This window comes from Pezoporus flaviventris, unplaced genomic scaffold, assembly GCF_033815535.1.
Source record: "Pezoporus flaviventris isolate CSIRO_AGI_PZ_B2104156 unplaced genomic scaffold, CSIRO_AGI_Pfla_v1 ptg000045l, whole genome shotgun sequence".
NCBI classification, from domain to species: Eukaryota; Metazoa; Chordata; class Aves; order Psittaciformes; family Psittacidae; genus Pezoporus; species Pezoporus flaviventris.
In genome coordinates this window covers 20,314,211-20,330,760 of record NW_026892593.1, presented here as the reverse complement: position 1 = coordinate 20,330,760, position 16,550 = coordinate 20,314,211, and the positions used below count along the sequence as shown (strand labels likewise).

General features: G+C 39.1%; 2 protein-coding genes across 10 annotated transcripts in view; one reads left to right on the top strand and one right to left on the bottom strand.

Moving 5' to 3' along the window:
- The window catches only part of KCND2 (potassium voltage-gated channel subfamily D member 2), a 285,392-nt gene extending 275,943 nt beyond the window's left edge, over positions 1–9,449 (top strand). For both annotated transcript variants that reach the window (XM_061467632.1, XM_061467631.1), the window contains exons 6-7: positions 3,355–3,602; positions 6,265–9,449. In XM_061467632.1, the coding sequence (XP_061323616.1) occupies positions 3,355–3,602; positions 6,265–6,442 (426 nt within the window). In that variant the 3' untranslated portion in view covers positions 6,443–9,449. The remainder of the gene's footprint in view (positions 1–3,354; positions 3,603–6,264) is intronic.
- A 3,634-nt stretch (positions 9,450–13,083) lies between these two features.
- Positions 13,084–16,550, bottom strand: part of TSPAN12 (tetraspanin 12) — a 43,487-nt gene continuing 40,020 nt past the window's right edge. For all 8 annotated transcript variants that reach the window (XM_061467633.1, XM_061467640.1, XM_061467638.1 and 5 more), the window contains one exon: positions 13,084–14,581. In XM_061467633.1, the coding sequence (XP_061323617.1) occupies positions 14,276–14,581 (306 nt within the window). In that variant the 3' untranslated portion in view covers positions 13,084–14,275. The remainder of the gene's footprint in view (positions 14,582–16,550) is intronic.

Genomic DNA, 16,550 nt, shown 5'->3' with positions numbered 1-16,550 from the left:
AACTCCCTATAAATCAAAAGGACTACTTATTATGTGATCTTTATATATTTCCCTGCTCAATAGCTGGATAATTAGACAGCCATTAAGGATAGTAAACTACAGCCGAGTTATGATTCAGTAATAGGGGCCATGTTTACTAAGAGTGTATTTCTGGGTAGATAATGTCACAGCAATAACTCTGATCATGCTGAATTTTATATTGTTTCCTCTTTATAATTTCCTAGGGAACTGAGAACATAAATACTGTATTGAATTTAATCTTTGTAGATTTGGGAATTTCACATAGAGCATGCTGAAATTGTCTCCCTGTATTTTTATGTTTGTGCGGGGGTTATATTGCCGTGTAGAATTTACCTTGTACTGTAGGTAAGTTGGTCAACACCCATTAAGCTACCATTTACAAATTTACACCTAGTTTTATAAGTTTTAGTTGCATGTAAAAATTACATGATTTCTCTTGAAGTTTTCTATATATAGTGGAACTTTATGCTATTTCGTCTTATCTATGTAGTCTAATTTTTAGATTTTCATTAAAACAGCTGGTAATGCCTCTGCTATTAGGTAGAGATCACTGAAAGTCTTTCCACTCTTTCTCAAGAAGAAAAAAAGAATAAATATGTTTTCTCACAACAGATATTGCTAAATTAAAATATGATGTATATATAACTTAATATTCTCCTTTCAATAGCATTTCTTTATAAATAAAATGGCCCAGTTTTTACATCACTTAATAGTAATATGTCATCTGACAGGTGCTTATGCCTCCTTCATTCTTCCTTTTGGAGTATTGATTTTTACATAATGTGCTGTAGGACAAAACATCTTGCTTCCTATTCAGAGCACAATGTGGTTCCTTTGCCGAGATTCAGACTGGGTCCTTCTGGAATATTTTTGAGACATTTTGTACTAGACCCTGAAATTAGCAATCCATCTTAAAAATTATTCCACAGTTGAACATTACAAACGTAGCAGCCACATGTCTTGTCAAATGCTCACAGAAATCATGGGGAAAAAATTGTATTCATTTGGTGGGAACTGAATTCAGCTGCCAATACATTTCCTCTAATCACAATGGTGGACTGTGCGTAAGCCTTTTCTTTCTCTTCTTTATTTTTTAAACAAAGCTTGGTTTGTTTTCTTTGTTTTATTTTGTTTGGTTGGTTTGGGTTTTTTTTGTGGTTTTGGTTTTTAATAAGTCTATAAAACAAGTATTATCTTATTTCCTAAATTTTCATAGAGCCTAGTTTCTTTTTTCCTTGTTTGTTGGATCCTGCTACTAGCAGTGAGTTAATATGGCACTTGGAGGGGTTCCAAGTTGTATTCTGCATATCATGCATTCTTAAGATTTAAGTGGGAAGTTGAGATTTTGGCCTCTCAACTTGTGGAATCTGGCAAGTTGCTAGTTCATGGTATAACAGCAAGGGTGAGATGCATTCTTCACCTCTCATCAGCCTTTGAAATATCACATGACTTAAGCATCACTGCATATGACACTAAGCAAAGGCATATTTTCTCTTTCCCCTCACTTTAAAGTCAATAGAATAAGATCTCTTCCACTTCAGAAAGGCAGAGTGAGTAATGTTATCGGATTCTGTGAAGATTACATTAATAATGAAAATACTTGCACTGGAGGTTATATTTTGCAGGATACTTTTAGCTAATTAAAGAACAGTTAATTAATAAGTAGAACCAAATCTATTAACTTGAGCCATTATATCGTTTCAAAAAGTTTCCAATCTCTATTAAAAGTTCACTCAATAAACCTCTTTAATGGACCCTACAAATTGAATTCTTGTTGGTTGTTCCATAAAAGTTTTAGGAAGCACGAAATTACTTTTAATCAGAAAACTAACAGAGTTCTTGGCAAACATACTGGAAGCCACTGAACGTAATCTAAAGCAAGTGATTAGGTAATTTTTCTCTCTGAATTTTATGTCCACTGTGCAATCACATTCAAAAACTTGATTGTGACTGGCATATACCTTACAGAAATCAATATTCAAGCAAGTTCTTTCTTTCCATGTCACTTGAAACTGGCATTCTTCAACACCACTCACTTCCACACAAACTGAGTGAAGAACAGAACTGGAAATAACAATAATATGCCTATAAAGGTATTTCCATTTCTTGCAAACACTTGGCCACAGTTGTTACTCGATTTATTTTGTTCACATATTTTACATCAGCACTGTACTGTAATTCTCCCCCAAAAACATCAGCACCTTTCCAATTAGTGCATCATCCTTCAGGGGAAAACAAAAATGCAGCAAGCTAACAAATGAGAGTGAGTGAGACTGAGTGTACAACAATCCAGACCATGCTCCCTAAATCACTCCCAATCCATTCCCAGGATATGCGGACTGATTCCAGCAGAAAATGGAAAGATTTCTGGTTTTTTTTTTAAAAGGAGTCTTTCCCACACTGCACATGAACATATCTTAACCTCTACTTAGTTTGGGCTGCTACTTTAAAATGACTGTAAAAATTCCCCCTTTCTCCCCCCACTATAAGCAGCACCACCATTTCATGCTCTTTTGCACACAAAGAAAATGTGGAAATCATGGCTGTGTGTGAAACGCTCCATAATCACTTACTGCGCCAATATAAACCAGCCCTTTGCATGAATTTGAATTCAGCTCTATGACAACCCTATAAAACAACTGTCTATGCTGAGATTAAGCAAAGATCGTATGAAGTACTTCATTTAACTAAATGTTCAGGCTTCTAAACTGCTTTCAATACATCCATCTCCTGTAATTAGGAACTTTTGGATGCTTTTAAATAACCATCTCATCTCCTTTAATCAAAACTTCTGTTTCATGAATCTTTTTCTTTTACATAGATGCATACCTCAAACCACACTTTCATATCCTGATTTTTAACATGTAATTCAAAAGGAAGCTTTATAAACTCATTTGGACAATATTTATGGATTTTATTGTATTATAGTTCAATATAATAAATCTTATTTACATCCAAATGACATTTAGAGCATGTACATGAGCACCACTTGCATTTTTATTAATAAACATAATCCTCTATTTTTTGGTATTTCATAGATTATACAGATATTTATAATGCAAGCCACATTATGATCACATTATATTTTACAAAGTAATTTGGATTAACATTTTCTTACTTAGGGCTCTGAGAGTTTTGTTCCAGCGTTTACATTTGTATTGGTATTCATCCCAGGCTAATGTGGGCTAAATACTATAATCAAGAATAAGCTGTCTAACTTCCCAATTTATTCAGTTTTGTCAATTTAAGTCTTTAAACAATCGTGATTAATATGTTCACTGTAATTATCTTCCTGTGTGTTCTTTGTCCCTTGGTTGGATTCCTCTGCGCTAGAACCATGAGTTCGTGGATGAGCAAGTCTATGAAGAGAGCTGTATGGAAGTTTCTACAGTCAACAGACCCCCAAGCCACAGCCCCTCTCTCTCATCTCAGCAAGGTGTTACCAGCACTTGCTGCTCACGAAGACATAAAAAGACTTACCACATCCCAAACACCAACATCAGTGGCAGCCGCCCAGGCAGTGTACAAGAGCTCAGCACCATCCAGATCAGATGTGTGGAGAGGACGCCTCTGTCTAACAGGTACTTCACACAGAGGGCTGAAGCCCCTTCCTTTGTGAGAGAAGGGATATAGAGGTGATGTGGCCTCCATAGTCAGGATGTGAGACTAAAGGTGAAAGTCAAATACTTATCCAAAAATGGATACCAGGACTGAAACATCCTGCACTCAGTTTGCTGCAAGGTTAGTCCAAGATAACAGAATACTGTTTCTATATCCATTTCTGCCCTCCCCACAAACTATCACATACTATTTGCAGCAAATAACAACCAGTTACCTCAAATGAAATAGAGCATCAAATATTATATGCCATAGAAAAAAATTAAAATAGAAAAATGTGTGATTCAGATATACAAGGTGAGCAAGTGGGAAGAGAAAGAAAGGTCTGTTCCTGCTATTTCTACTGCTTTGGTTCAGAAGCAAAGGACAAATGAGACTTCCTCACATTTCCACAGAGGAGAGAAATAAAACTGATTTCCAGAGTCATAATAGTCATAAAAAAGAATTTTCTAAATAAAAATTTAAAAAAAAAAAGAAAGAAGAAAAATCTATTTCCTACTTTAAGGAGTTATTACAAAAGTGAGGAAGGTGCAGGTGAAGTGTTTATAATTTACTGAATGTCTCTGTACTCTCACAAATAAAGTGTTTGGTTTTCAGATACATCCAAACACCACCTCTGAAAACACAGCAATGGTCTCGGGAGACCCAAAAGTGTTTTCTGTTGAACTCAAACAAGCTACCATTTAAAGAAGGAGAGTTTTCAGCACTAGTTACCATAGAAATTGTCTAAAGTTACATTTGATAGCTTGCTTTGTATAGTTACTAAGTTTGGCTTCACTTTCATGATCAACCCAGCAGCTTGCAGCTACTGATGTTTTTCAGCTGTTACGCAATGAGACCTCCTGGCCAGTACAAAGCTACAATCGGTTTTAGCTTTTCAGGAAATATTCTGCCTGGATCCATCCTTTCTCTGCTAGAGCACTGTCTGCACCATACTTCCGGTAACATCGTATGTAAAAACACAAAGCACCAGCTTTGTGCTAAAATACAAGCTAAAAACAAAAGCACAAAATGCCATTCTCACCTTGAACCAGTCACTTTTAAAAGGTCCTTATGATGCTGAGGTACTGCAGAAGCACCAAGAACATATTAAATCAACCTTAATTAGCACATATATCACTGTGCCTTATTATTGAGGATACAGAACATACAAAACGTTCTTAAATATGCATGGCATGGAGGAGTCTGTAGGACACTGGTCCCCCTTTTCATAGAATCATAGAATAGTTAGGGTTGAAAAGGACCTTAAGATCATCTAGTTCCAACCCCCCTCCCATGGGCAGGGACACGTCACACTAAACCATGCCACCCAAGGCTCAGTCCAACCTGGCCTTGAACACTGCCTGGGATGGAGCATTCACAACCTCCCTGGGCAACCCATTCCAGTGCCTCACCACCCTTACAATAAAGAACTTCTTCCTTATATCCAACCTAAACTTCCCCTGTTTAAGTTTTAACCTGTTACCCCTTGTCCTATCACCACAGTCCCTGAAGAAGAGTCCCTCCCCAGCATCCTTGTAAGCCCCCTTCAGATACTGGAAGGCTGCTATGAGGTCTCCATGCAGCCTTCTCTTCTCCAGGCTGAACAGCCCAAACTTTCTCAGCCTATCTTCATACGGGAGGTGCTCCAGTCCCCTGATCATCCTCATGGCCTCCTCTGGACTTGTTCCAACAGTTCCATGTCCTTTTTATGTTGAGGACACCAGAACTGCACACAATACTCCAAGTGAGGTCTCACGAGAGCAGAGTAGAGGGGCAGGATCACCTCCTTCGACCTGCTGGGCATGCTCCTTTTGATGCAGCCCAAGATACAGTTGGCTTTCTGGGCTGTGAGAGCACACTGAAGCTGGCTCATGTTCATTTTCTCATCGACCAACACCCCCAAGTCCTTCTCCTCAGGGCTGCTCTGAATCTCTTCTCTGCCCAACCTGTAGCTGTGCCTGGGATTGCTCCGACCCAGGTGGAGGACCTTGCACTTGGCATGGTTAAACTTCATGAGGTTGGCATCAGCCCACCTCACAAGTGTGTCAAGGTCCCTCTGGATGGCATTCCTTCCCTCCAGCGTATCAACTGAACCACACAGCTTGGTGTCATCGGCAAAAACTTGCTGAGGGCGCACTCAATCCCACTGTCCATGTCACTGACAAAGATGTTGATCAAGCCTGGTCCCAACACTGATCCCTGATGGATACCACTCGTTACTGGTCTCCAGCTGGACATTGAACCATTGACCAGAACTCTTTGTGTGTGGCCATCCAGCCAGTTCTTTATCCACCGAGTGGTCCATCCATCAAATTGATGTCTCTCCAATTTTCTGCATAGCTAGTCACTTGGCTATGCAAAGTTTGCTCAGATACTTCCCCTGTTCAGAAAAAACTTAGGTGATGGGCTGAGAAACTTTTAGATGTGCTGAAATGGTAAACGAAGGGAGAAAGGGGGCCTGTCCATGGACACAGCCCTGGACCAGTTGCTGCTGGGGACAGGGGGGTGCGATGGTGTCGCTTTGTACATCTGAGCTCTCTAACAGGGCAGGAAGGAGACGGACATGCTAAGGGAGTGGAATGGGCACAAGAGGTTTGCAGTAACATAGACTCTTTCTTCATGGATTTTTGTTTCTTCCTCCAGCCGTTCCAGCTTAAATGCCAAAGTGGAAGAGTGCGTTAAACTAAACTGTGAGCAGCCTTACGTCACTACAGCAATAATTAGCATCCCGACACCTCCAGTCACCACACCTGAAGGAGATGATAGGCCAGAGTCTCCTGAGTACTCGGGAGGAAACATTGTCAGAGTATCTGCTTTATAAAAGGAGTTATTTCTAAACTAGCATAAAGACCACTTGCAAGCTGAGCTCAAGCAGTGAGGAATGAGAGCTGACAAAGACAATGCCCCTTGACGTGTGCGCCAACAGCTGCAAAGCAAGAGGTGTGGGAGAAACGCAACACTCTGTGGGTTTCAGTGTCATAGCGTGTGAACCAAAAGGAGTTTCTTATCCATTGTCCGAACAAAGGCGCAGTGGAATCTCCTGTGACCATCCTGACTTACTATATGAGCACAATGAAATGCCCCCATTGATGCTTCTTCTTATAGTGAGAGCTCTTTTTAGAAAAAAAAAAAAAAGAAAAAGAAAAACCACAAAACAAAAATAGAAACAAACCTGTGTTCCTGCCGAATGCAAAACAATGAGAAACATTTTGATAAAGTGTCTTCTTTTTTTCCTGTTAATAAACCACAAACTTGATGAGGAACTATCAAAAAATGAAAGAAAAAATGCTCATATGAAATATGTTTGTACTGACTGAAAGAACTGCAACCATAATGCATGCTGAAATTATTTGGAGCTGTGATCTTCAGTTACTTTTGTTGTTTTTCAGATTAGGCATGATAAAATATTACTGTAGAAAGGGGCATTTCCGAGCACTTACAACAAGCTGATTGTTGATGTCCCATGGTAGTTGTACAAATAACTTCCCTTTGAAAAAATGCAGCATTTCTTATTCAAACACTCATTAGTGAACTAAAGGTGTTCAGTTAGTTCAATATTTATTATTGTTTTATCTTGCTTCCTAGGTACTGTTACAACCGCAATAAGTCATTGTACACCTGTTGTATCAGGAATCAGGATTCCTTTTTTTATTTAAGGTATTTTACACAACTTCAGCTACACGATAAACTTTTAATGGCAAACATTTAAATAATCTTACAGCCAAACCGTGCACCACAAACGAGCTATTCAGTCATTGTTCTTTTTGTCCACTGTCCTCTATTTCTGTAAGTTTGTCACACACTCCAATGATGCCATACTGTTTAGGATTTCAAGGCTACTGATGAATCCATACAGTCCTTTTGTCCATAGACATCTTGTCTTCTTCTGTATTTTCAGAACAAACCTCTCGTCCCAGTGTACTGTTACAGGATCAATCATATCTGGATTAAAATTACTATAAAGGTGTTTTCGGGATCAGCTAACACTTATCTCCAAACCTTCCTTGCTGACATTCTACAGCATCCAGAGCATTAGCTATGCTGGAAGACATTCAGTAAAATGACGGCTAAATTCTTTTTGTCATTATCTGTAAACTTGCATCCTAAAACTTGTTCAAGAATTTATACTGTGTGAAGATATTTAATTACCTAAGAACACTGACAGAATAATGGATTGGGCCCCAAAGCTATAAAAATATGATTTATTGCAATTGGATTTGCCTACATGGGCAGGCCTAATAGCTAATATGAAGGCTTTACTAGTTAAGGCTTTTTGGCTTCATTTTTAAAAGACATTGATGTTACCAGAAACCTTTCTGATAAAAAAGTATCATTTTTTTTTCATGAGAGTGCATTAAATGTACCACAATGCTTCCTATATTAATGACATACCATACATTATATACATCAAATATACATGGAATATGTGCATATCAATACATACATATATACATCAAAAACACTGGATCAGAAAAAAATGCATGTCTGCAAAATAAAATATGCATATAAATCAAAAATCTCAGTGCATTAGATGCCATTACAATAAATGATTACCACAGTTACTTAATAGTTTGAATAGTGTAGTGTTTGCTAGCATTTTACCAACCTGAAAATTTACATTAAGAGAAATTACGCACTAAAACCTGAAACTTGCTGATGATACACTTTTTACTGCACACAAGTACTGATCTTTCTCTTTACTTGACAGCTGAGATCGAAGAGTAGATGATGGACTATCATGCTACAGTACATACACCAAAATACAACATCCCATACTAGAATTAAATGACAGTTAAAAAAGTACAATGTCATGCATTATTCCCTGATCATTTACTTATATAGAAGCTTGGTTAATTTGCACTTAATTTCCCAATTTTTCCTCAAATCAGGATAATTTACTGTAATCTGAGCTTCTATATTTCTTTCAGACCTTAACAGTGGGCAGAAGCAGAGGCTGTCCTCTGCCTCTCTGTCCCAGAGGAGCACCTTCTGAGGAACTGCTGAAGTCGATCGATTACCTGACATTGCTCTCCTCTCTTTCAAGCTGCTGAAAAGTTGCAATATACCTGCAGAAACTGGTGGGTTACATAGTTTTAATGGGGTTTAAAGGAGAGGCAGAATGGACCCAGAGTTTTTACTTGCATCCTACTTCTACCCATGGTTACTCATACAAAAACTGTTTCATCCCCACCAGCTACTGTTACAAAAGCTGCCTTGATACTATCAATCTGCAACAACTTCTTTATGCCACATGGTATGTCTTGACTAGTTACAGCAGGTAAATAATGCAAAAAGGCAGTTACTAAATCCACTTCAGGACAAACTACATACAACCCAGGAAACCTACTGACTCCATCATCTTCTAAAACATCTTCATTCCCCTTTTCATATGGACTAAAAGGAATGCACTACAGCAATACACTTGCATAACAGTGACACCCCTGAAGCAACTTGTACTTTCATCTTTTAAATGCAGCTTAAGGAATAATTTAGTATAATTTTGCAGAATTCCAGTCCCGTCGCCTAATTCCATTTCACATGCAAAATCATTAATCAATTCTGAATTTGGGAAATACACATTCTTTTGGTGTTTTAGGTGATTTAAATGCTGTTTTAGTAATGAATGACTGTTGATGACTGTGTAAAATGCATCTGTACTGTACATGAAATGTAATTATTTCTGTGTATCATACAAAGAAACCGAGGTTGTTGTTTTGACAATTTTGTTTGACAGTCATATATCGTATTTCAGAAGGCAGCATAATACATGTTATGCTGAATAAATAGGCATTTGAGGAGTATTTAAATAAAACATCTGCATGCTTGAATGGGTCGACTCGGTTTTGCAGTAACTTATTCATGGAACCTTTTTCCTTCTCTAACAAAGGCTACAGAGCCTCCTCAAACCTGATACCAACTTCCCTTGATAAAATATTAGTGCACAGATGAGATTAGGATCCTTTTGCACCGTAAGAGCAGGCAAGACCATAGGATAGACCACTTACAAAGAGTGACTGCTAGAGCAGATAATGCTCATCTAGCAGCTGTGCATGCCATGGCACTGGCAGGCATGACAGCCACCTTTGCCAGGAGCTAACTGCACTGGGGAGGAGGGAAGGTAGAATACCTGACTGCGAAGCACCCCAGAGCATTTTTAAGGCGAATGACTGTGCTTCCACAAAACAGCCACAGGAGACAAACTGAAAATGCACACTTTACATTTTGAGGTGTGGGATATACTCGCAATGAAACACGCTGACTGCCTAGAAAAGGTTTTTGCAGAGCAGAGCACAGTGCAACCTCAGCTGCTCCAGACAGAAGGGTGGCTTTCGGAGAGGAAACTGGTCTGGAGAAGGATAAATTAGTGAAATCCAAGGATCATTAAATTTTGGGTAGAGAGGGTGCTTAGGAGGTCATATGCTCTCTTTCCTGCACATGGGGCCCAGCAAGACTTTATTTTCCCATTGACCATGGAAACATTTTAAGATTATCAGGAGCTCTGGAATAGCAATCAGCCAATGGGATACGCCAACATGAGGCTAAAAGAGCAGTCAGGGATTGACAACGTATTTTGATTGACAAAGGCAGACACACATAATCACCTGGATAGTTTAATTTAATTTGATTACCAATCAAACCAGACTAGGATAATGAGAAATAAACCCTAAATCTTAAAACACCTTCTCCCCATCCCTCCCTTCTTCCTGAGTTCAACATTACTCCCAAATTCCTCCCCTCCAGCTGCACAGGGAGACAGGGAATGGGGGTTGCGGCCAGCTCATCACACACTGACTCTGCTGCTCCTCACTCCTCAGGGGAGGACTCCTCACACTCTTCACCCTGTTTCAGCATGTGATTGCTCCCACAGGAAACAACACTCCATGGACTTCTCCAATGTGCCTCCTTCCCATGGGCTGCATTCACAAACTGCTCCAGTGTGGATCTCCATGAGGTCACAAGTCCTGCCAGGAGACTGCTCCAACATGGGCTCTTCTCTCCATGAAGCCACAGCATGGAGAGCATGGCCCATGCTATGGAGCCATGGAGCACATCCTCCCCTCCTTCACTGACCTGTCTGCAGGGATGTTCCTCTCACATATTTTCACCCATCTCTCTGGATGCAGTTGCTGTTGTGCATGCTTTTTCCCCATATCTATGTTATCCCAGAGGCACTACCACTGTCACTGATGGGCTTGGCCTTGGGCAGTGGCAGGTCAGTCTTGGAGCCAGCTGGTATTGGCTCCCTCAGACAGAGAGAAAGCTTCTACAGCTTCTTACAGAAGCCACCCCTGCAGCCCCCCTGTTACCAAATCCTTGCTACACAAACTCTATAAAATGCTTTTGCAGTAAAAACTTCAGAAACTATTTGAAAATCCCCTCCTCCATCATATTTAACTGTATAGTCACTGTGACAAACAGCCTCTCCTTTCACTATCATTTATATATTTGCTTGTATTTATGGGTTGTTTTTACAAAATTAACTGTTATAAAAATGAGAAAATGCAGTTATGTTTCCTTCAGAAAGCCTTGTCATACAAATCAGTACTTTGTCCAAAGACCAGGAATAGTGAATTTTGCCTTCTAAAAGCATCCCCATGCTCCCATGGCTGCATACTGAGCCCCATAGCTAAACACAGTCCCATGGACTCAGCATGATGCACAGGACTGAACAGAAACACTTAATGCAAGCACAGGGTGACCCCTTTTCTAACACAGTTGCTCTCCTTAAGTGACCTGTGAAAAACATTAATGAGCAGCTCCATAGCTGTCTGTGTTGCAACAAGAAAGATTTGGTTCATTACAGTTTTTGCTGCAGTGAAGAGAGAACTCCCCATTCCTTCTCCTTCAGGTACTCCTGAAAAACAGAGGAAAAAGGAAATAAAAAGATGAAGTAGTTCTTACTGCTGCAACCATCTCTACATGTTCCTCTGTCACCAAGCAGCCTCTCTCCTACATATATCCTCAAGCTCTACAGGAAAAGAACAGCATTGTCAATCAATGTTCAGGCTCTTTGAACAAGCCCTAGAAAAACAGATACCCCTCAGAGTCTGAGCACAGGGAAAGGAAAAAGTTTGAAAGTGTTCCAATTTACAGCCAAGACCTATTACAGCAACTCAGAAGGATTTTTTCCCAGAATACTTCAAACTCCTTGCTAGGGAAGGGAATAATTTTTATCATTCCTGACATGCGGGTCTTTTCCCTAATGAAACTAGCCCCATACTGGATACAGATGGGCTTCGGATTTAGGCAGCCAATCCCAAGCAAGGTTACCCTGCCCATGGATGGTCAGTTGTAGTAGCAGCCCACAAACACCAGTCTGGGAGGATGGTCCTGTCTGAAACGAGCCCTACAAAAAAAACCCCTCTGCTCCTAAATTAACCTGGCTACATCTAATGGCAGTGCTTCCTCGCCATCAGGGAAGCCTAAACCCAAATGACCTGGCCTGTCAGAATATCTTAATTCTAGCTGTGGACTTCTCCAATGCATCTCCCTAGCCCAGCTTGCTGTGTATTTGCTCCTTCATGAGCCCTAACCTAAGATATGAAGGCAACCCTCACAGGCAACCTCCTCCTATGGGAGGACTTGGGATTGCTGAAGCATGGCTAAAGGAGGTTCCACAGACACACCTTCAGTAAAGCTTAGCGTCAGGAGTTCCTGGACAATTTTTTATACTCTGGTGAAATTTCCTACACTGAGCTATAACCCACAGCTGAATATATCTGTGTGCATGTGATCCATGCAATCCACAATCCAAGATTCCACAATTTGTGTTTTGTTCGGCTTTTTAATAGGGTAAAAGAACTCCAGCAATGGTTCAATCCACTGCATACCATGACCAAGGTCTAGAGCTGGTCTGCACCCAGGCTCAAACATCTGCTTTTTCTACACAGAAACCTCACCATTAGCTACAGCAACACAGTCCCAGCTGAGCAGTGGAAGGATGGAATTCTGCTGTACATGTGCTGTACCGCTGGGCACAAGGCTTCCCAAGCAGTCCATGAGAAGTATTTCTGACAAAAATACTCCAAGCAAAATGTTGGGAAGGACTATCCTTCAGCCGCCTTCTTACCTCCAAAAATAAGTGTTAGCATCTGTAGGAGAGGTGCAAAAGCAGAAAGGTAATCTTGCTTGCAATACTATCCATGAAATACTTACACCCCTACGCAGACTGTTAAAAAACAAACAACAACCCACACAACTGAAGAGCTCAATTTCATGAGCCCCTAAAGAAGCTTTCTCAGAAGCAATAAAAAAGAAAATGAAATTTACAATGCAGTTTCTCCACAACAGAATAAGTGGAATGGGTAAAGACACATCAAATTAACTCACACTAGCAGAGGGACCCTCCCAGCTGCCACCCAGAGCATTCATGCTACAGAACTTCAAAATAAAAACAGCCATTATGGAATTTAAGACAAACATAATTTTATTGTCTACCACATCACAACTTTTTTTTTTCCCTTTACAAATTCCAAAACAAATGGAAGAATTTTTAAAACGCAATATTATGTAAAAACCCATTTGCCACAGACTACTGTACTCAGTGGAAGTAATATATATTTCAGGAACGTGGCCAATTGAAAAAATAATCCTATGAAATAAACATTGTTCATAAAAATACAGTAAAATGCACTTCTGTCATCTCAATAAATACATTTTAACTCTGTTTCCAGTTGGCATTTTAAGCCACTAGATAGTTTTTAATGAAGAAACTGACGAAGTATAATTTCTTCATATGCACTTTTACAATTATTGCAATAGAATCCAGAACTGTAAGCATTTTCCTTGTAGTCTTTTGTTTCTACCTTTAGGGGAATCACAGACAGGAGAAAAAATTTATCTATAAAATGTGCTACTCCCATATTGATTCCCATTTTGGAAAGAATGTTTAAGGCTTTCTTTCTTAAGAAACAGTCCTTAGAACAAATTGTTTCAAAGAAGAATTCTCCAGAATTACTCAGAAAATTTAAGTCTATTGTCCAGAGTCATAGTTTTGGTTTCAATCCATTTAATATATTTAAAAATTAAACAGTTGTTAGATAAAAATAGACGCTTTAGAACATCTTAAACAACAGCTAAAAGTTTTGTTAGAAAAAGAAAATCTTGCCCTTTTTTACAAATCTTGCAAATTTTTAAATCCAAGTATTGCAGTTCTGCTTCCCATGCACACAGCACAAAACCACACAATTATATATACATAGATCCCTGATTAAGACATTTTCAAAATGGCTTATTAAAAATGTAAAAGTTGAAAATTTCAACTGAAGTCACATTTTGTTTGTCCAAAGAACAGTCATTTCTTCGAAGATGAGTATTTCTCTTCCTTTCCTGTGATGCTTCCTTAGAGGTTGTCTGCCTGTGAGTGAATCAGTGTTTTACACATCACACAGCTTGTGAAAATAAGTTAAGCATTACTGTGCCCAGTGAATGAGTGCCTTTTAAAAAACAAACACATTCAACTCTGTTTCATGGCTGAGACTATGGCTAAGAGGCTGACTGGGTTATCCTTTCTTTGCTGGCCTCCTTCACTTCCACTCATCAGCTGTTTCTGATTCACATGAAGACTGGTATATCTGGCATACTTGATCAAACAGAATAACAACAAGAAAACCCAATTAAAACCCTTTGTGACTTCACAGATTCATTGCATCACCTATAGCTCTTCCATTTCAAACTGTGTATTAAAGCTGTTTGCCATGGATGTATGTTCAAAGATCCTTGTCAGGCTTGGTGTCAGTAGCTCCACAGAATTACATGACAGCTGCTGCGAGGTATCACTCTTCAGGGCCACGATCTGATGCGTTCCAGGATCCCTTCTGTCATAGTACAGAGCCCACAGCAAAGTAATTGTGAGGATCATAGCCAAGATCTGTGTTACTCCAATTGAGATTCCTAGAAATCTCAGCACTTGCAATTGCTTTGTTCCCCTCAAAAAAGTGTACATTTTTTTACCACATCCCTATGAAACAAAAAAAAAAATAATTTAAAAGTTAGTCAATATTATTTGGTTTGCAGTTCCCAAGGTTTAGCTCATCCTACCTAGTGGCTTTCCTGGCTCCACAAAATTTCTCTCTTGCCTCCTTCAAACAATACTTTGAAAATTATTTTGCCTTCTTTTTAATCACTTCCATAATGACTTACTCAAGGTTCCTCATACACTGAGAGGTTACTGCACGTGAGCTCTAAAAGATCTGTGCTACTCTAATTTAGTGGGAGTTCACTCCAAGTGCCTATCAAATATAACTGTTTTCTAAAGAAACACAACTGGTTTTCTGAAGGTTTAAAAATCCTCTTAACCATCTTGTTTCTCTCCTTAATTTGCAGGTCTTCAAAGTCAAAGTTGTCAATTATTTTAAACTCAGACTTTTTATACAATTACCACCACAATCTGAAGTTTAAACAATATTATAGGAAATATCTACAGACCTGCATAACCTCATCAGTTTCTTCCCACCTTTTCTCTTTTATCTGGGCTCATTATATGCCACCTTATTTAGCTCCACAGAGAGTCTCTAAGGAGTAGAAAAACCATTACATTCCAATCACCAGTAAGGAACACTGAATAAAATAACCTTTAATGGAGGACTTCTGACAAATTTCCAGAACACAGGGGGTACACAAACAGACTTTATTTAGTACTTAGTGATAATAATACTATGTACATGTGGCATTACACCTACTTTTCATTTCTCAACTACTTGCATCTCCTCATTGCAAAAAGCATATCCACTTACACTAGTTACATTCTGCCTACGACTGTATTTTAAAATTAACTGGCTTAATTTCAGATTTGAATATAGAAACTTTCCTGCCAATTACTGTGATGATGGCATACCAATGGCCAGTTTTGCTTCATATCTTGTGCTGTTGCTACTTAAAGCAACCCGAGCAGGCAGCTTGACCCTGCTCCAAAGAGGTGACAATCCACACACTGTATTAGGAATATGGTCACACATACCACCTCTGCAATTATTTACAGAATAATAATAATTATTTTTGACACAGAAAGGATCTGGTGAAAAACTATGTTAAAACATCCCAAGTTGATGTTTCCCAGAAATGGAAATTTGTTTCTTTCCAAACCATCAGCACATGCTCCAAATTTTGAGTACATGGCCAACCAATAACTACTATGAAAGGCTTTAGAAAAGCTCCCAAGCCCTCTTAAGGCAGCAAGGATCCACAAATAGACACTGGCTCTAGGAACTACTGTACAACAGTACAAACACAAGCTACAATGCTTGTTGCTCAGGAAAGGTGATGCCCAGTCTCAGACAGGATAAAACCTTGACAAGAGGGACTCTTAGTGACTGGCCAATGTTTATTCTCTATTTTAAACTCTGCAAGACTTCACAACCTGCAAAACTGCAAAACTCAAAGGAACACAAGCACCAACAGAAAATTCAGAGTAACAGACTGGACGGGACAACACCCCAAATAATCAATAGGCATTGGTCCCAGAAGACAAGGAACCCATCAAGATAGGCACTGTCTTCAAAATGTCATTTTTGCGTTTACGTCCTTACTACATGTTTCTTATAGCTTTTCTGTGAGAAGAAAGCAATTGATCAAAGTGACAGAATCTGAAGACAGAACATGCTAAATAACACTTTTCAATCACACTGAAAGTCCCTAAAGCCAACAATTTCAGATGCTATAGTCCCCAGCATATTTGATGAAAGGTCCAATTTTCTTGCCTCACACACAAAATTCATGCTGCACTCAACAGATTTTCATTGAGTATCTAAATTAAATTAATGCACTTCATGATAATGGTACCAAAGTTAAAGGATCTCAATCTCTTTGCTCCATTCTTCATTTCGCTGCGTTGGCTTCTAAACATTAATACAGTTTAGTCACAGAACAGTGAGTGAATGTGGATTCTTTGACACTTGAAAAGAAAAAGAAAAACTGTAGAAAAAGCATTG